The 21,539-nt window shown below is 40.9% G+C and overlaps 2 protein-coding genes across 6 annotated transcripts in view; one reads left to right on the top strand and one right to left on the bottom strand.

Annotated features, from left to right (window-relative positions):
* LOC119481208 (serine/threonine-protein kinase pim-1-like) overlaps window positions 1-21,539 on the bottom strand; it is a 1,020,488-nt gene that overhangs the window by 379,069 nt on the left and 619,880 nt on the right. The gene's annotated exons all lie outside the window — the stretch shown is intronic.
* The window catches only part of pcxb (pyruvate carboxylase b), a 370,637-nt gene that overhangs the window by 267,028 nt on the left and 82,070 nt on the right, over window positions 1-21,539 (top strand). For all 3 annotated transcript variants that reach the window (XM_037757903.1, XM_037757905.1, XM_037757904.1), the window contains exons 13-14: window positions 19,862-20,006; window positions 21,012-21,101. In XM_037757903.1, coding sequence (XP_037613831.1) covers window positions 19,862-20,006; window positions 21,012-21,101 — 235 coding nt within the window. The remainder of the gene's footprint in view (window positions 1-19,861; window positions 20,007-21,011; window positions 21,102-21,539) is intronic.

Genomic DNA, 21,539 nt, shown 5'->3' with positions numbered 1-21,539 from the left:
GTGTATTTTTACACAGTGATAACACTTGTTATGCTTAAGGAAAGGATCGGAGTACGTGTTCACCACAGATGGAGGGAGAGTAGAAGGAAGGAGAGATGGAGGAAGAGGAGGAGATAAAAGTCGGCTGGTATGACAAGGGTGAAGCGAACCTCTCGGTGCCTCGAGCAACCGTGGGTCATGCCAGGCTGAGAGAGGGGAGCAAAGACGGAATGATTAACGGAGAGTGAGCAGATGAGTGGCGGCGTGCGAGGAGAGGGAGGCAGAGAAGAGAGAGAGAGGAGGCCGGGGATCTCTGGGGCGTGAGAGAGATAAGTGAGGAAGAGAGGGGCTAGTGAGGGATAGGAGGGAGGAGTGGATGGAGTGATAGCACGGTGATAGGAACAAGTGTAGCTGATACGACTTCAAACGGTGGTCGAGCGCTTGATTTCCCCGCCGCGCCGACGGCTGCTGGAAATGGGCGTTTAATGGAAAACCAGCTGTGAGTGCGAATATGTGTGTGTCCCATTACTGAGGCAGAACCTCTCACGTTGGAGATATTGGATACTGGAATTAAGTCGTTTTCCAACATTCACATATGTGCAGGTCCATTTCGTCAACACAATCACACACTGGAGATGAAACATCAAGCTGGGACAGAGATTTGGTTGCGTTACGGATGAATTGGTTTTTCACGTATCACAATTTCCACCCAGGACTCCATTTTTGTCCTTCATTCACTTTCTGATTTTCTAAATGTGTCTCAATCTGTGCCTCCCCTCCCTGTTTATCTCCACCTTTTTGAAGCATTTACCGCTCATCCCACTTCAATGCATTTTTCTTGACTTTATTTTTACCTCCTTGTTTTCTTCCTCTTTACTCTCGCTCCATTTTTTACCCCTGCTGTGGGCCAGTGTATTTTTAACCTAGTAAGTCAGACCTCCCTCAAAGCAAGGTCCAGCAAGGAGAAGTTTGATATATCATTTCACCCGAACGTATCCCGTTTACAGCGCGCACGGCTTTGTGGCTCGTTGCCTCACAATTAATCAAACCTCTAGTGGTTTGGCACCCGGTCCTGTCGTCAGGGAGAGTGACCTTGCTGAATGAAATAAACTAACATGACCTACTGCTGGGTGATGGATGAAGTGAGTTCACCAGTCGGGAGAAAATCTCATTACTGACTGGCTTGTTATGGTTTAATTCAGGGGCAACTCACAATCAGTTTACCTGCGGATATGATTACATTTAAAAGGAATTACCACAAATCTATAGGGCAAAGGTCAATGATTTTGAGAACATTTCCCGTGACTGTGACCGCAGATCAGTCGTGTTAAAGTGAAGCGCACTAACGCTAGGACTGAGTACTAAACAGAAGGATTGGCAGGATCTTTTTTAGTTCATCCTGAGTAATGCTGCACTTAATCAGAAGGAGGGCAGACCTGCTCCGGTTCGGTCATGCCATATTAGCCCCTCAAAGTGAGAAACAGTTGCAGGGGAGTCGCCCTACTGACCCTGAGCTGAACGAATCCATCCACTTTTTTATTGCAAATTGGTTCACTGGTCAACTCACTGGTGGTGTCAACAAACAGGAAATATCTCCATATTAAGTATTTATGTGGCTCACTCGAGTCAGGTGCATGCTAACACTTAAGCAGATGGTATTTGCTTCTAAGAGTTGAACACTAAGCACATGGTATCTCAGATATGTTTGTTTAACACGGTCAGGCTTTAGTATGAGCCGAAGTATTTTGGACGTTCACGCTTGTTTGCTCTTTACTAGCACACTGGAACTGAATTGCAACAATGACCATGAGGTGTAAGTGCTGCCTTTCACTTCTTCAGAAAAGATGAGACCAATATACTGCAGATGTGAAATGTCTCAATTACCCTTGAAGCTGAGATTCAGCTATTTAAAGATGCCCTCTGGAGTTTTTGTAACCTCCAAGAGTGTTCGTCCTAGTCCCGCCCTACTGTGCTGTGATTGGCGGATTATCTGGCGATAGTAGTGTGCTTTCCTACGCTGTGATAACTAGCGTAAAATGAACAAGAGTAGATTAAGTTGTTAAAAGGGACAGTGTGTAGGATTTGGCGGCATCTAGTGGTGTGGTTGCAGATTGCAACCAACTGAGTACACCTCCGCTCACTCCTCCCTTTCAAAGACTGTGGTCACGCGAGCCGCCGAGTGCAAAACCGTGGTAACGCCGTTCGTGTTTCTACAGTTTCACAAGTGTGTCGGAGAACTACGGTGGCCTTCAGGTGACGTAAAAACGTGAAAGGTTCTCTCAAGAGCTAGTGTTTGGTTTGTCCTTTCTGTGCGAAACATGGCGAAGCAACATGACAGACTCCATGGAGAGGACCCGCTCTCTATGTAGATATGAAGGGGCTCATCCTAAGCTAACGAAAACACAACAATTCCTAGTTACAGTTGATTATACACTAATGAAAACATAGTTAGGAATATTATATTTCTTAAGTTTAGGCAACCTTAAGTTTAGGCAACAAACCTAAAGAGGTTAAAAGGTTAAAAGAAACCCTTTCTGGCAGAAAGCCCTCTAGACAAACTTCTCCCGTCTGAAAATCAAAGGTGAAAATGAGCCGAACAGTCGAGGCAATGAGTACTAGCCAATCACAGCACAGTATGGCGGGGCTAGACAGAACACTCTTGGGGGGAAACAAATAACGGACAGTTGTGCCAATGGTTTTACACTATTCCACTGATCTACAGGTGGCAGTAATGCCGTCATGTGCCAGCAAAGGCAAAGAAGAATAACACCGCTAGCAGGTAAACGAAGCTGTAAACAATGCAGCACTTGAAATACCTATTAAAATCTGCTTTGCAAATGTTTTATGAGGAAGGAAAGGTATCCAACACATTAGTTAGGCCTCAGCTGTGCAGCTGAAGAACGTGTCCTTGCCTGCAGCAAGAATGTAAACTGGTGTGTGTGTGTCTGAGAGAGAGAGAGAGAGAGAGAGAGAGAGAGAGAGACAGACAGACAGCGAAAATAAGGAGACATTTTTTACGAGATGGTTGAGATTTTGAGGAATTAAAATATTTGGATTGAATCAAACAAGCAGTCTAAAAGTCTACACCTCAGCTCCACTTAATGTTCATCTGTCATATGGCTGGTTTGTCATCAAGTAAGGACTTTTTTTTTTTATCTGGTGAGTATAAATGAGTCATGACTTTGTGTGACACGGCGGCTAAATATAAGCAACACTGAAACGTGCTCACTGAGCACCTTTGCGCACAAACATGTCGCACATAATCACCAGTGTGTCAAATGCTTTCATTTCCACACACACACACCCCCACACACATTAACATCACATACACATGGAACATACAATCTCTATGCAAAGCAACACATAAAAAACACACTCACACACACGAGCATGATTGAACATACACATTCAATCAGAGACATGGCATGATTGCATGGTTGCACATGCAATATTATCACACAAATCAGGACAGCACACGCTGCAGTTAGACACACACACTCTTACAAGGCTAAATGAAACGCACGCACAGACACACACTGTGATGTCAGGGGTAAATGGTGTGGAGGTTTAGATAGAAGGGCAGATCCCCGACTATTTGTCTCAATCTAGGGATAACGAGAGACAAGGACAGACACACACAGTCTCACACATGTAGCAGCCACACATTCCCGCCTTCTAATTCTGCTCTTGAAGCCATTTGCATGTCATTGTGCTTTTATTTCTCTCCTCTGCGTCAGTAATAGTGTCTCCGAAATGATTTCCCAGTTAACTGCTCGCAGACCGTTTTACCAGCCATCGGCGGCAGTCGATGAAGTACGAGAAAAACATGCTGGGCCTCATTTGTCTATATTTCTTTAAGTGTAAAGCCTTGACAAATACACTCAGACGTACAGTAAAGACACAGGGCTGGAATGGCTTCAGGGATGTGTCGCTTAGAGAAAAAGAATCAAACTTGCGAGCCAAATGTTTCCGATGGTGAGCTGCTTCGATGCATTATGCGCTGCTGGAATTTACAGTGGAAATAACAAACAAATGTATAAGAGGCGAGTAATAAAACTTTCTTTGTTTGTGTGTGTGTGTGTGTGGGGCTACATAAATGGGTCTGTGCAGAAATGCAATGGGCTGTGGAGGGGGAAAAAAAGGCTGTTAAATGTCGAAATAGAAAGCTGGGAGGTGCAAATGAAAAGATTGCAAATTAGATTTTGTTTGTTGATTGTTTCCCCTGGAATAAGCTGCGGTTTCTTGGCGTTAGTTCTGTTAGAAATGCATGGATGTGTGTCTGTGTGTGTGTGTGTGTCACAGAAAGAAACGGACTACACTGACAAATTTACATGCATATAATTATCAGATTATAGCCTCTAATCAGCGTGAAGAACTAGCCCAATGAAGATTCTTTTTATGGCTTGCATATTGAACTGTTCCATTAATACCCCTGTTTCTGTGCTGCGATGCAAAAATACTGTCATCACAATGCCATGGTTTACTCTGTTTGAACATTGCAGTAAAACTCTGCTTTCAGTTGTTCTTTTTAAAGGTGCTAAATTCAATATCCTGAGCATTAATATAGCAGCAAACAACTATTTGCTATGTAAAGTCTTGATTGTTAGACAATAAGACTTGAGTAATGTCTACCTGAGCAGAGAAGGAAGTCCCTCTCCCTCTGTGTGTGTGTTGTAATATGAGCTTCTCCGTGCTTTGTTGACCTCACCGGGCCAGCCGGCTTTATTACGAATTCTGCTTTTGCGAAGACGCACATGCTTTTTACGTGTGTTTTCAGTTCATGAATGTTAATTGTAACAACTTGGTCGCCTAAAAATGTCTTATTCAACATTCGGTTGTACTTAGCTCCACCCTACTTATCACTTCTGGTTGAAAAAAAAACGAGATGGTGACGGCCAAATTGCCGAACTCGAGGCTTCAAAACGTCAGTCCACAAACCAATGGGTGACGTCACCGTTACTACGTCCACTTATATACAATCTATGTTTGCACTGTTGGCGCTTTTAGCACAGTTAGCTGCGAACTTCCGGTTTGCCGTCGCCACGAGAGCCATTGAGAGGCAATAGAAATGCTCCCAATCGTGTATTCAGAGCATGTATACGGAGATGTTTTCCCCCAAAGAAAGATGTGCCACTCTGTCACTGTAAATTGCACTTTGGAGTACAGAAAGTTTGTTTTATAGCCTAGAGAGTGTTCCTCAAGACAATGCAGTGGAAGAGCAGACTCAAGTGTCTCACCAGCTGACATCTTTGGCATGTGTCATCAAGCAGTTGGAGTGCCATGCGCTTGCAAAAAGCTGTTAAAGCTCCCAATAAAGAGCTGGATTAAAGTGTTTACATGACTGAAGTGCCCTTAAATAATGCGTCTAAAATTGCTCACTGCTTATTCTGACTATGAGAATAATTGCATTAACAGAATAAGAGCATGTTGTTTACACGGGCTCCACCTCAGTCACTTTAATCGCATTATGATTGGATTATTGGCTGCGCGAGCAAAAGTAGTTAATAGACACTTCCCACAGTTGGACGTTTTGACTTGTTAAATGCAGGTGTAACTAATAACATTAATAAATGACTGCATTCAGTTGAGGTGTACCTGTGCCAGAGCTCCGGTGTGGCTCACGCTGGCTCACTGGCACGGCTTTACTGGCACAACAGACTGGAACGCCATTAAACGGAACGGCCATTTCAGCACCACGGTCAGCGCACATGGGCTGTACACACTGCCTCATGATAAGAACACACACATGGAGAAGCAGGAGCCCTGATCAGAGAGCATTAAAAAAAGGAAATGTGAAAACCCATAAATACTGACTGGAAAATCACAGTCAACCATGATAAGGCTATAAAACATTCAAATAAATAATGCATGACATTCTGGGCTGAGAAGATCTAGACAGTTATAGTACATTCTGTAAATAAGAGGTGGATATTAGTCATTTGGTGTTCTGGGCTCCCCTAGTCCCTGAAAATAGAGACTATGGATGTTTTGGGATTAAAGGCGTCACGCTGAGCCATAGATGGAAGGGATGGATTAAATACGGTCTTGTCGGTTGAGTCAACATGTCTATATTAGTTTACCTTTTTAAATAGGAGTCCAGCTATCTTTGCTCAATATCTATTAGTGCCGCATGGATGAATCACCTTTTCTCTTCTGACAGTAGTCATCGATACAGAGAGCCCATTAGATGAGATGCATTACTTTGATGATGACTGCAAATGGAAAGTGGCTGAATTGAATGTGATACGGGAGAGACACGCTGGTTTACTTTGATCTCTAATAAGCAACGTGACTCATTCAATCCTGTCTGTCACCTAAAGTAACCCTAGTCATTAAATATGAGGAAGATGTTTGTTTTAATGCAATAGAGGGATATGAGCAGAGCCTGGTAGCTTTGAAAACAAGTTTTTCAAAATGGAAAGAGACATTTTTATTGAAAGTAAAACAATGTACTTATTCAACGTATCCTCGTACATCTTACAAATTTTTCATGTGTTTTTCCTACGAATATCCAGCAACACGTGTTCATTTTCGCTTGTTACATGTATACTGTCTTTTCAAAATAAACTTACATCTTCACAGGAAACAAGTTGGTTAGATTTGGGCAACAAAACTACTTAGCTAGGTTTAAGAAAAGATCGATGTGGTTAGGTTTAGAAAAAGATCAACTTGGTTAGGTGTAGGCAACAAAACTACTTAGGATTAGGAAAAGATTGACTTGGTTAGGTTTAGGTAACAAAACTGCTTAATTAGCTTTAGGAAAAGATCGACTTCATTAGATTTAGGCAACAAAACTACTTAGTTATGTTTAGGAAAAGATTGACTTTGTTAGGTTTAGTCAGCAAAACTACTTAGTTACGCTTAGGAAAATATCTACTTGGTTAGGATAGGCAGCAAAACTACTTAGTTAGGTTTACGAAATGATTGACTTTGTTAGGTTTAGTCAGCAGAACTAGTTAGTTACGCTTAGGAAAAGATCTACTTGGTTAGGATAGGCAGCAAAACTACTTAGTTAGGTTTACGAAATGATTGACTTTGTTAGGTTTAGTTGGCAAAACTACTTAGTTACGCTTAGGAAAAGATCTACTTGGTTAGGATTAGGCAGCAAAACGACTTAATTAGGTTTGGGAAAAGATTGTGGTTTGGGTTAAAATAACTCTGGAAAGGGCGTAACTTAAGTACGGCAGTTACGTGACAAAATAACGTTGACTTCTGGTTTCACACGGGGTACGAACAGCGGTCTCCTGGGTGAAAGTTTGGTGTTTTTTGACCCACCCGACCTCCTCCATATGCGCCGTTTGACGCTCTTTAAACTTCCTGGTTCATGTGGATGACATATGAATTGATTTTGTGGGATATATTGATATTACAGTGCATTACTTTTCGTAAGTATAGCTATAAACGGTGTATGAGAACAGCCTGCCTAATTGCATAATTTGGCCTTCATTTCTACAAAGTGCACAATAGAATAGGGGCTATTGTGTTGAGGGGAATGATGAGAAAGTATTAACTGGAAAAATAACTCTATAGCCTAATTTCCTATGAATAATATCATCCAATTTTACATATTTACCTTCTCGTTAAAGCTCTATTCGCTTTGTAACTGCTTATCAGGAATATACCAGGAAAATATTCCACCTGACTTCAAACTCTAATTCAGCTCGCCATCATCATGACACTCAACCAGGTCTTTGTGTTACTTCTGTCATTATAAACACCCCTATCTGTGTGTGAAAGCATTTGTTACTGAGAGTGTTGATACTTCGAGAACATTTTGTAACATTCGCAGCCCAAACCTGATACAAAAACGTGTTTGAAGTGACACAGTATATGGTTTTTGAGTGCGCAGTCTGTACTCGCTAATTAGACTGGCAAAGGGTTGTTCAGTGTGCTGCTGTGGTATTTCTATAGGACTCCAAATTAAAGGTCACACCTTGAGAGTTTATCTCCGGCGCTATGGTTACCTTCATTTAGCTCCATTTTGTGCTGTTTATTTTCACTCTTCCTTTCTACTGTGTTATGTTGCACCATTTTTCTGTACGGCACCTATTGGTCCGCTGTTTTTTTACGTCTCAATTGATTTCTGTTTTTTATTTCACTGCGCCTCAGAGTATTATATATATATAAGGACCACATAAACACTGGCCTCATACATAAAACCAGGCGGCTACTGCATGCTGCTCTTAACAAAAAATACCACAGCTCTTTAAACTATGACTCTGGATTCCAAAACGAGTCGCAGGCGTTGTTAGGAGGATGCCAGGTAGAAGTAATTAGATGTCAAAGGGAAGCAGTCTGATAATGAATAGTAATACTATGCAGATTATGTACAAGAAGTGAGATAAAACTAAGGTGCTGAAATGTCCATTGCATCTAATAGTTCTGTGTATCTGGTAACAGCAGTGGATCCAGCCTTTAAATTAGGAATTATCGTTGCTTGCATTTTCACATTTTCCATGTAGGTGTTATCCAACCCTGGCTCTACGCACACTGTGAGGTCTCACAGCAAGACTTCCTGAGTTTAAAACATTTTTCAAAACCTTTATCATGCTGTGAGTTTCTTCATTATAAATACACCAGTGACTCGTCGGGGAGTTAGCGTTCATAGCGCATCGATGAAACCCGCTGCTGAGCTGGTGTTGAAGAAGATATTAAACTACACATCAACCCCTAAAACAAAAATGGTACCGCACTTCTGACAGGTCAACAAGTGTTCATTGACATGAGAAACAGTCGACCAAAAGAACTGCCATTATTGCTATCATCAAAACCCACCGCCTGAAGCTTATCTGCTGACAACAATCTGGTATAGTGGAATAAAATGAGTCAGCATGTATATCCAAATTCTATTCATCATACTGCCAATAGTTTGGAGAGAAGTGCTCTTCTCTCTGTTAAAGCTGTAGTAGGTAACTTTGAGCAACTATAAAAGAAAGCGATTTTTATAAAAGTGTCACTATATCCTTAAAGTAGTGCATGAGAAGGATAATGTGTGAACATGTTCCTCTGAGTCCTCCTGTGATCAGATTCCACCGCGCCCTAAGGAAAATAACCAATTAGATCTAAAGAGTTTCAAATACCGGGTACACACTACACGAGAATCAAGCTGATTTTGGGCCCGATTCCCCCTTTCCGACAATCGTCAGCAAAGCCACGATTTAAAGGTTATCTTTCTCCCTAGTGTTTTTTTACATCCCCTATCAGCTCTGAAGTCCATCCGGGCCGCACCAATTTCAAATCGTAAATATTAAACATGTTCTTAATTTATGATCGGCAAAACGCGAAGCATAAAGAAAGATGGAGTAAAAGAAATGGAGGACCGACTAGTTGTTTTTTGGCAACAGCACAAGAGTTTATTTAACATGTCTCCATGACTTCATCCATTCATTTTCTTTTTTCTTTGTGAATTTTCAGTACAAAGTAGTGTAAAAACTAATATTGCTAATTCTTCCTGTCCGTCATCAGTCATAATTGTTAATACTAAAGTCACTTTTGATCCCAGCTGTAAAATGAGAAAGTTTGTGACCCGGCCGCCATGTTGAAAACAGTTGAGCCAAAACTAAGTAGAGGCCGGAGCAAACCTTTTTTTATTTTACATGTAAGACAGTAAACGAAGATAAGTTTCTGAAATAATTTGAGGTGAGAAATAGGCATTAACGTAGCAGAATACTGATTCATATTTGATCAGCGCTGCCTAGTTTGATCAGAGTTCGCAAGTTTCACAAGGAGTGATTGGCGGCTGCGTTAGAGACTCCGCGGCTCTGACTGGTTGTTTACCTTTGGGCGCAGTGGAATCTTGCAAATGCCGTTAGGAGAACTATGACACAGAGGAACATGATTCTTTTTCACAGATTACCTGTCTCATGTACTACTGTCAGGATATAGTGACAGTTTTATAAAAATAACTTTTTATCATATTTGCTCAAAGTTACCAACTGCAGCTTTAAAAGATAATCTGTATAGCAGATCTTCTGTTTTTGATATACAATAGAATATCAGTTTATATTTTAGACCAAATAGGCTTCAGCTCTACTTCTGGTGTGTGTCTATGTGGTAGCGGCAGTAATGGGGTTTATTGAGCTGGGATCCCAGAGTGAAGCTATGAATTCCCAATGTTTTCCTCAGGCTCTAAAAGGCTCTAAAAGGTTGAAGATCTCCTGCTGCTTTATGCTATCTCAACGCTCTCTGGAGGAGCACGGGCTCAGTGGTTTATATTTTTTGGGGAGGGAAGCTGTTGATTTTCAGAAATATCAACTCAACGACAGAGGACCTGTTGCTGCATCGTAGAAATGAGGCGTCTATATAGTTAGATGTGTTAATCACATACGGTGTCAGGACTGATCGTTTTACGAGAAGCATGAATTTCTCCCCCGTTTTTCAGCACACTAAGAGTGAGATGATCATTCACAAGTTCAAGTATAATTAACACAGAAGACCGACCACCTGCTAACAGAGTCTGAGACGACACACTCTGTGGGTTTGGAGTACATCACGAGTCGTTTAATGCGTCACATGCCTACTGCTTAAGGATTCCCAAAATACCACTAAGTAGCTATCTGTTTTAATAAGCTTGCGTCTCCGGGTCCCTGAAAGAGGCCTTCTTTTAGCCAGTTCAGCAGAGTCTGAGTCACACCGACATCGCATATTAGTTATGATTCCTGGTGAACATATCTCCCCGGGTGGCGTCGTTGTGTCAAGAACATTTAAAAATCAATTATGCGTAGTCATTTTATGTCCTTTACCCTACTTCATCATGTCATCTTCTGGTCCAGCTTGTAATGTCCTACATTTCCCAGAATTCCTTTTAGCAGTCCCCACAGAACAGCGTGAACTAAACAACCCCTATAAATCGACCTGGACATGTAAGTGGTTAGACCTATGGTTATGTTTCAGAGCACTTGAGGTAAAAAAAAACTGTCAAAACAAAAATGTTTGGAAGCCGCAAAGCATTTTTTGCTTTTAGACCGCTGACAAATTGACTTGTGCTTTTACAGTAAATGTGTTGAACATCGGGGCAAATTGGTGAGTTTAGAGACGACTCCAAAAAGTATTTGCTGTTCATGCTTTAGATCTTAAAATGTAGTTCTCCTGTTGAACCCTGCAGTTATGCTAGAGGATGTCTTGACAACAGTGCAAGAGCTGTTGCATTCCCCCCTTTGTCTGGAATGTCTGGCTAGTTCAGCACCATGGACAGCGTCCTATTCAACTCAGAGAGGCAGCTTTTTAATCATGTTTTTTATTGTTTCCTTGAGAAAAATTACAACCACTCAAACCATAATAAATAAAGTAATATGTACATATGATAACAGATAGTAACTGTAAATTGAAAAAAAAGTATTCAAAAACAAGGGAGGAAAAAATTATAATAATAATCAAATAAATAAAAATAATAGTAGTGATAATATTATAAAATAATAATACATATTAAATTATCATAAAAAATGTATAAATTAAAAAATTTAAAAAGATAGAAAAAAGATAATAGTAATAATAATAACAAAGAAATATAAATTAAAAAAATGAATAAAAGATATACCATCTGTTTCCTTTCCATATCTTTGTGAATTTCGTTTTTTTAATCATGCTTTTTATTGTTTTTTTGAGAAAAATTAGTACAACAACCTAAACTAAAACAAATTAAGTAATATGTACATATGATAACAGATAGTAACTGTAAATTGAAAAACAAAGTATTCAAAACAAGGGAGGAGAAAATTATAATAATAATAAAATAAATTAAAAAATCCTAATGAAAATAAAATAAATATACAATTAAAATTTTATTTATATTTTTATATATATATATATATATGTATATATATATATATATATATATAAGATAATAGTAATAATAATAAAGAAATATTAATAAATAAAAACAATGAAATTAATAAAATAAATTCACACCAGATTCCCAGCATCTACTTATATCCCTGTATAGATCACATACTATGTATTTCCTTTCCATATCTTTCTGAAATAAGTATGGGATCATAGCTGGATTAACATGGACTGCTGCAAAACTGTCCTCCTAGAAAGAGATAGCCGTTGTCGATTCATTTATTCATATTTTGGCAGATTTCTTCATACCCTCTGAGCTTATTTACAATGGAAATATTTCTGGCCACGGCTCCCCTAATGAACCCCAAGGTGAACATTTCTCTGCCCGGGAGCCATGATAGGAGTTATTACTGGAAAGATCACCAATCAGATTATTTATTTCACCGAGGGAAAAAGCCCCTTGGCAAATGTCAAACACTGATTCCAGATTTCTAGGCGCAGCCATGAAATAGTCGTGTATGAATCTGTTATCTGTGTAATGCGGCTGGTTGTGAGAGTGTTTCAGGGAGATGAGAAGTATTCAGGCCGCGGCTGCTTTTTCCTTTGGTATTAAGAAAAAAAAAAAACATTTTCAGTTATTTCATGTTTGTAAGGGCCACTGGAATTGGATGAAGATGGTTGTCATGGTGAATAGTCATTGGTTACTTTAAGCATGCAGAAAAAGAGGTAAGAAATAAAGAGAGGAAAATTAGAGCGCGGACAAACTGAGCAGAAGATTAAAGCATGACCTTGGAGTTAAAGGAGAGGAAATTGAAAAGACGCTGGTAGGTGAGACGTGGTCACAGTTTTTTGTCACGCTAGCAGAGAAAGTGATCATCGGTGCTGTCGCCTTCACCTGCAGAGAGAAGCGTGGAAATAACTTATTTTTCTTTCATCCACGTGTGTTGCCTTTCAAACCTTAGCTTCCTGGGAGTCTTCCATCATAAATATTTGAGTTTGAATGTGTCTGCTTGACTAAATGTGTAGCTGATATATAAGTGCGAGAGGCCCCCCCACATGTCTATATGAGTGTACATTCACTCCTCGGGCTGTATATGTGTGTGTTGATCTTGTTTACGTGTCCAAGCCAGCGGTTAAGGCGTGACGGATGGGGGTAGGGGAGACAGAGGAGGAGAGGAGAGAAAAGACGAATGACCTGACAGCTCCCCTATTCAACTCCTAATCACTGAGGGAGCGTGGAGGCTGTGTGTGACACAGAGACACAGTGTTTGTGTTGGGGGAAGATGGAGTTCAGGTGTGTGTGTGTGTGTGTGTGTGTGTGTGTGTGTGTGATGCTGAGCGCTGTTTGAAATATTTTCAAAATCCAAACTCTGCACCTGTTTTTCTGGAGGCGATATAAAGTATAGTGTGTGAGAGAGAAGTGTTGATCACTAGGAAATGCTAAGATAACATGACATATTTAGACTAAAGTGGTGTCAGTCCGGATGCTTTTTGAAGACGTGGGTCTATAGTCTGCACTTGAAGATGGTAAAATATGCTGATCTCTACCAGGAGTAAGAACAGAGCAGACTTGCTTAAAACGGACCTTTGGGGTGAGGGTGGATCCAGGTGAGCTGCAGATCAGAGACACCCTGCCAACACAGGATTTCACCAAACGTGTTCTTGGCTTTTATAGGCCAGCATCAGGATTTGAAAACCTAAACGTGAGCCCTTACAAGGAGCTAGTGGAGGGAGCTCAGTTAGACAAGACTGATACCATTCACTGCTGTATGCAAGTCCACGTTCCCTATGGTTTATCACTTCATAGCAGCACTTACAGGTCTCTGTTACGACCTCGGTATTATATTATTCAGTTTTCTTGTCTTCTCTTACTTTTAAGTTTGGGGGTCAGACATGTCATACTAGCTTGTGGCGATGGATGTTAAATAATGCTCCAAACCTACGCTTCATTTTGGCGACAAAAAACTGCCATGGCCATTTTCAAAAGGGTCCCTTGACCTCTGACCTCCAGATATGTGAATGAAAATGGGTTCTATGGGTACCCACGAGTCTCCCCTTTACAGACATGCCCACTTTATGATAATCACATGTAGTTTGGGGCAAGTCATAGTCAAGTCAGCACACTGACACACTGACAGCTGTTGTTGCCTGTTGGGCTGCAGTTTACCATGTTATGATTTGAGCATATTGTTTTATGCTAAATGCAGTACCTGTGAGGGTTTCTGGACAATATTTATCATTGTTTTATGTTGTTAATTGATTTCCATTAATAAATATATATACATAAATTTGCATAAAGTAGCATATTTGCCCACTCCCATGTTGATAAGAGTATTAAATACTTGAAAAATGTCCCTTCAAGGTACATAAACAATTTTTTTGATTGATTAATTAGCGATTTATCCTGATTAACTTTGGACCATCATGCGATTAATCGTGATTAAATATTTGAATCGTTTGACAGCCCTAAAATGAACACACCCTAAGACAGGGCATAACATCTCCGTTCAACATAGCGGACAACTTACTACAGCAGACATTACTCTGCAATTTTGAAACTTGTGGGATGCTGTTGACCATTTTCAGCTTCTGGGCTTTATTTTAATGTTGTCGCTGGGCGCACTGTGGACTGGTATATTCCTGGGGCGCACAGAGTTATTTCCTCCACTGCGCCAGTTTGGTATCTTTGATGACTTCGCCGTGCACCCCAGTGGAAGGAGAGCCGTGTCAGAGGGTGAGGCAATGCCAGTCCGGCAGCGTTTTGCAATCTTGGTGTCAAGAATGAGTGTGTCTTAAGATCAGGTCGACAGCTCAGCTCAGTGTTCAATACTATTTTGGTCATTTTATTTTGTGAAGTCAAACCCATTTAAACCTCTCTAAAATCTGTTTTTATTCTACATTTTTCAACTGGATGAAGTGATCTCACAGACATTATGAATATTAATGGATGATTCTTCCCAGCTCTGTTTCCCTTCACAGTTAGTAGGTAACCTATTTCCTTTACTCTGGTGACTCTTTACAGCCATCTGAAGGCAGCAGGTATCTGGTCCATCTGCAGTCTCTAATGGGAGCGATGTTGCGCACTGTCAAGCCTCAATTATGCAGAACATATCCACTATTTAAACTGTTGCAAAATAACCAGAGAAAGCTCGGTGCTTATGTGCACATAAAACTTGTTTTGAGTAATTATTCTGCAGTTTCCCCATAAAGTCCCGTAAAAACCTGTCAATTAAATCTTCTCTCTCCACTAATAACTCCCTCAGGACCGTCCGTTCCTGTTAGTCCTTCCGCAGTATGTCTCTATCGGAAACACCCGGTAACTGGGGCAACAACTGTGGGCATGATCTCCTTTTTAACGAGTCTGGCCAAAGTGTCTCTTGGAGCTCCACATTTTTCAATTACATTACAGGAGACAGACGTGAGCAACATGATGTCATAGAGATGGGTCAGGTTTTGTTGCAATATGAAAATTAAACAGGCAGCGCTTTTAGTTCCCAGATTGTCAGCGATCATTCCTGCATGTAAAGCAGTCAGGTCAAACTGCAGATGGTTATTGTAAGGATCACTTTGATGAGAAATAAAATCATCATCAAAAGAGTCATCATCTGCTCTCAGCAGTATATTTTAGCAACAGAATTTTTTATTTTAATCACCCCGTATCCAAGTGCTCCACAGGTGCGCCGGCCTGGCCACTAAAACATCAAAAGTGCGTATTGCACGCCCCCGACGCACTGGGCAGGGAGCACTTGACTGTGATCTGCACCACGCTGCAGGGTTCCGAAAAATAGAGCCGTCTGTCTTCAACTTTTCTATCACCATTTTTTCATCTTTTATGCAGGATAAGGTTTGATCAAGGCCCTCGACCAGGGTCTCCCCGGTTTATACTTTGATCAACTTGCTGTTGCGAAAAAAAGCACAATATGTGAGGATACGTCTGAAATGACTGAGGTCTTGCTATTTTCCTCCTCTACCTCAGGTCGTTGTCCTGACAATGCACAACAGGAAGTCCAGATTAGTGTTGGTTATGGGGCAGACTTGACTTTAGGCTAGAATATGAAATACAACTGGGGTTTACATTAGTGACAGAGATTATGGTACAATGACCGCATGCAGAGCAGCTCCAAACATGACTCAACCTGTCATTTCCCTGCTACTTTAGAGTTGTGAAGTATTATACATACGGAAAAGTTCGGAGCGGTCTGCTCAGTAGCACCTGATTGTTTTTGTTTTTTTTGTTTGTCGCCCCACCTACTCGTCATGAAAAATGACATCCCAGTGCGCACAGATTGCAGACAACGAGATACATAAAATAGCAGCTGATGGGTTTTAAGATGTCCAGACTGCTTTTTACTACCAGGTGTAAATTCAGTCTATATTAACAACATGTTGGATGTTGGATGACAACTTTGGCACTGCAAGAAATAATGTTAGCATTTCAGCACATTGCTTTTTTTTTTCTTAATGTCAAACTTCAATTGAAAAACATAGTGAAACAAAAAGCCAACAAGCCAGACGTCCTGCAAGCCCGAGTCAAAGTGTTTTAAGGCGGCATTGTGTTGAGCTGACTTGTGTTTGCAGTCAACCCAACGGCCCGGGACATCGATACTTACCTCACTGTGTTGCTTTGGCAATCACCAGTAAGGCTGATTGCAACAAGAGCGATAACGACCAGCTGTGAGCGGAGTAGCAATAAAAACAGTCTTGCCGGTGATAAACGGAGCACTGCGAGAATAAAAGGTGGGGATAATCAGAACCCGGTGTCAATTTTTTGGACCAAAGAAGATTTCTTTTTGCACCAGAACGAGGCAGTGACTTCTGGTGTTGAGCCCTGTGTGAGTTAAATTGTTGGAGCGTGGGCGTATGTAAAGGAGAGCCCGCGCGAGCATTAAATCACATTTAGACGTGTTTACTTTCCCACTAAAACTAATATAGTGCTCAAAGGTGTGTGCATGTGCTTGTGTTCGCAATCTCAGAAGCATTTGGGGAGCAGGAGCCACAATCATTACTGGGCGAGAAAAGTGCGCGCGTGTGTGTGTGTGTGTGTGTGTGTGTTGTTTTGCATGCTGTGTGCATAGCTCCGAGAGCTGTAGCCAAGCGGTTGTTATAGGGCATCTAAATCAGGGAAAGGCCTCTGTCGAGTAGTAGCGCGTGTGTGTGATATCACCAAGAGCCGGATGAACAAAATGCCACAGAGATGCTGAGCGGTGGTAAGGGAGAGACCGATGTGTGTGTATGTGTGTGGGGGCCTTTTCAGAGAGTGTGTTTCACATCATTAGGGGGAAACATGGAGAAAGAGTGAAGGGACTCTGTGTGTTAGTGTGCATGGTAGCCACAGGCTTTACAGAGAAGCCTGATAATGAACACATTGATCTGGTACAGCAGAGAGGAAAAAGGACAAACCTCCATGTATTAATGGAGCCTGTCTCTTCCCTCTCCATTATTTGTGAGTCTTTCATTAATAGCGGCTGTTTGTGTTATTTATCTCTCACTCCCTGTCTCTGCCTCTCCATGTTGTTTATTTTATTTTATTTATACCTTTTGATCGCTTCCCCCCCCCTCTCCCCTTATGCCCACTTATTAAGTTTGTTTACACGTATAAATAATAGATGAAGATGACATCAAACGTAGAAAAATGAGGGAGATTTTTCCAAACTTGCGCAGGTGAAACGTCAAAATGTCCTAAGGACCAATAAAATAAACACCCTTTCCTCCGAAGAAGTTAATAACAAACACAAATCAGAACTTTTTCCTCTTTAATTTTCATATTTTCCTCTTTATTGTTGTACTTTTTGCAACCTCGTTGCAACCTTGTCCAAATGGTGAAAATATCGGCTGTCAGTAAAGACTTGAAATACCGGAGATACAGAGAAATAGTTTCGGGGAAATAAACTTATTTCCTTCCTTGCAGAGAGTCAGATGAGACGGTTGATACCTCTTTCGTGTCTGTACGACAAATATAATGCTCCTGCTCCTTTGCGTTGTTGTATGGCTTAAACAAACAAGATGTAATGTTTTAATTAGTGAGCTTAGAGGTGCTGCTGGTTGGCAGATTTTGTTACCTTTGGACAGAGGCCTCATGTTTTCCAGTTTTGGTGCTAAGCTACGCTCAACCACCTTGCTTTGGCTGAAGTCAAAGCTTCAATTTTGATCATATAGAAATGTACAATATGACAATACCCATATGGCTGCACATTTTCCCCAAGGACAAAGTCATGTATGGCAGCAGCATATATTGTAAAAGCAGTTATGTTGGCAGATGCTCCATATGGAATAAAATAAGACGTCAACAGGTTTGTGAAGTCATATTGCAGCCCAAGGCCTGGTACAGTGCAGCACAGCTATGCAAATCCCTCGGCTCTCCTGAGCTCTCCTCCCTGCAGCAGGTGGCTGAGGATACAGTGTCATTTTGTGTGTTTGCCGACCTCAGAAAAAGAAACCCCTCTCTCTCCTCGCTTGGAAGACGTACACAGTTTTGTCTCCCAATATTGATCGTGCTTTATCGGCTCTATTCATTGACAAAGATGTCTCTTTCTTCTGCTGCAAACTCTTGAATTTTTTCTTTGTCAACTGAAAAAGACACTTCGCAGTCGTCTCTTTGTTCTCTCTCTCTGAGCGTTTCTTCTCTCTACTCCGTAGTTAAAGACACAGATGTAAATGACTGTGGCCCTCTGTTTTAATTCTCTCATTTTGGATCTATTGGTATGACCGACATGATCTTTATTCACATTGATCTCTCCGCTACATCTCCCTCTGTCTCGCTGCTGGTAATGAGGTATGTGTAAGTGTGGTTTGTTTATTGCTCAACTCCCCTCATGCAATTATGGGATTTCTGAGCGAATGTGCTGCGGCAATTATTTCAAGCCACTCTGGGTTTGACTGCCGGCTAAACGCCCAAATTGTGGTTGTAAATTCAGTCCATCTGTGGGTTGTGTTTTGCGTGTGCAATTTGTATCCTTACGCCTTTTATGTGTGTGTGTGACAGAGAGATCTATCTATGGACTATATATATATATATATATATTTATATTAATAGATAGCGAGGCAGATGTTGCATTTGTGGGCTTAGAGGGAGCTGCTTTGTACCCAATACCCAGGAGATCCTTGGGGATTTTTCTCTTGGTTCTGAGCTCTATATGTGTGCATTTCTAAACTAAAAAGGCTACTTGGATGCTGTGTCATGAGTGGCAGGGGTTTACTTCTTTTTAAATGCCACTTAAGACTCCGACATTTTGGGTCATATGCAAAGACACTTCTAGCAAACTTTGAGAAATAATCTTCTCGCTCTCTACCTTCCCTTGGGGACATTAAACAGCGATAAACACATCTAAAGCCGCTCCAAGACCATATTACCATATCCTCCCTTCACTGAATCCCTCCAACTAACATTTCTGCTAATCTCTCCCCCCTCCTTCCTTTTTTTTCTGTCAATCTCCCTCCTCTTTTACCCCCCATTTCACTTCCTCCGCCTCCTACAACAATTCAAAGCCCACATTGTTAAGACGGTTTTACAAGAGTGAAAAAAAAGCAACCAATGTAATGAAATTAACTCCCAACAATTACATCTCTTTCCTCTCTCTTCCTCTCTCATTCACTCCCCCTCCCTTTTGTTAATTTAGAGAGCTTAATTGGCGTGATAACGCTTTTGAGGCAAACAAACAACAACAAAATAGAACCAGAATGTAATTACTTTCAACAGTTGACTTTCTCCCTCTGCCCCGCATGTGTGTTCGTCTGGCGGAGCGGAGATTGTGTGCAGCGTTTAGCGTGCTCTGTTATTTGAATGTTTTTTTTTTTATTTGTGACGCCACCATTTGTGTGTTTATCCATTTGCGTGCACTTTCACAAGCGTCTGATTAACACCGAGCTCTTAAACGAGATGCTGTCTTCAAAAGAGCTGCTCTCTTTTCTTTCATGCGGTTCATTTGCAGATTAGGACTCGAGCTGAGTGATTGCTTTCTTGCCTCTCTATACTACTGTATGTATTTTGTTTTTGTTTTTATGTGTGCGGTCACATCTACCTCAATACACTTATCAAACCATTTGTGTAAAACACTCATTAAAGAAAACAACAAATTAAATGTTTATCCATCTGTCTCTCCAGACCAACATCCCGTTCCTCCAGAATGTGTTTTCCAACCACCAGTTCCTCCACTCCACCGTGGACACCCAATTCATCGACGAGAACCAAGAACTCTTCAACCTCAAACCTACTCAGAACCGAGCCCAGAAACTACTGCACTACCTGGGTCAGTATATATACATACAGCACACACACACACACTCAAATGTTGTGACATTACAGCGGTACAAAACTAGGCCATTCCCATGCTCACTTATATCTCATAAGTTGTTGCAGCAATTTTTGGTTGATACCATTATGTTACACAGATTTGGTGCTAAATTTAATCATTTTTACCACTCCAGGATTGATAAAAATGATCAAAAATCCCTCCAAAATACCAAATTAACACACCAAGACCTTGAGGAACACCATGTACCTGTGATTTGGTATCTAAAATTTGGAGATTTCTGCAAGAACTGCATTTTTTAGCACTTGGATGGCAAGCACTTCTGTTCTGGAAAAAGGCTTAAAACCCCATTATTGTCAATATACATAGGAAAGCCATCCATTCTCTGAATGTTCCAGGTCTGTAGTTTGTGGTTGTAAAGTTTCATGAGGCTGTGATTATCCTAGAGGTCACCCCAGGTCATTTTATACAGTGTGGTAAAATTTTTTGTTTAAAAAAAAGGTCTCACTATAATGAAATGGCTGCTATCGGGACTAACATCATCACACATGAATACAGTTGGGCTTATTGGATCCACAAGAGTCTCAGCTTTACAGTGATACCCAATTTATGCAATTCCAGGACTGTTTAGGGACCCCACTATGCAGAAATATTAAAACATCATTTTAGAATAGGTGAAAATAACACGTTTATACTGCATGCAAAAAATGGGAATCTGAGGGAATTGTAGATGGATAATGGTACAAAATGTATTTCAATAATGATTCCTCACTCAGTTCAGCTTGAGGATTGGTGTGGTACATGTACTGAATACCTCTAACTCACAGAACACAAAGGAGGAAAACCCTGCTCTATAAACATGCGATTATAATCCTTACCATCCTCAAGGCTGCTGTTTTATTAACCTCATTGATTTCTTTTTTATCCTTTTCTTTATCGTCTCGAGACGTTACAACAGGACTGCATCTGACTTGTATTCTGTATTTGTATTCTCCTATCCAGGTCATGTGATGGTAAATGGACCAACCACACCCATCCCCGTCAAGGCTAAGCCTTCCTCTATAGACCCCGTCATCCCTCCTGGCATCATGGGTATGTCAATCAAATGCATTGACAATGCATAATTCATGCTCTATCACACATTATTGTGCTAACCCTGTTTACAACTCCTCACCTTCTTCATTCGCTGATCGAAATAAGATTTTACACTGCGCCAAAGCTTTAAAAGCAGTGTGTGCAGTGGACCTTCAGCAATAAAAAAACCAACTTTCTTTTCACAGTGTAGTTCTTTGTGTAGGGCAATATGTCAACAAGACCAGCGACTGATCATTTAATACCGTCTTTAAACTTATTTTTTTTAAAAGTGTCACTAGACAATGTTACCATAATAATGCGATATCCCTATTGCATTTATTACATTTGGACTAATTTAGCGAGGCACTACTGCTGCAAGGGTTAGGGGTTTCATTTCCCCCCAGGGCACCCGTTCTAAAAATGTAAACACTTGTGGCTCCGTAGGGCACTTTGGAT

Source organism: Sebastes umbrosus, chromosome 22 (assembly GCF_015220745.1).
Source record: "Sebastes umbrosus isolate fSebUmb1 chromosome 22, fSebUmb1.pri, whole genome shotgun sequence".
In the NCBI taxonomy this organism is placed as follows: domain Eukaryota; kingdom Metazoa; phylum Chordata; class Actinopteri; order Perciformes; family Sebastidae; genus Sebastes; species Sebastes umbrosus.
Note: the sequence above shows the minus strand (reverse complement) of the source record. Positions and strands in the feature narration are given on the sequence as shown.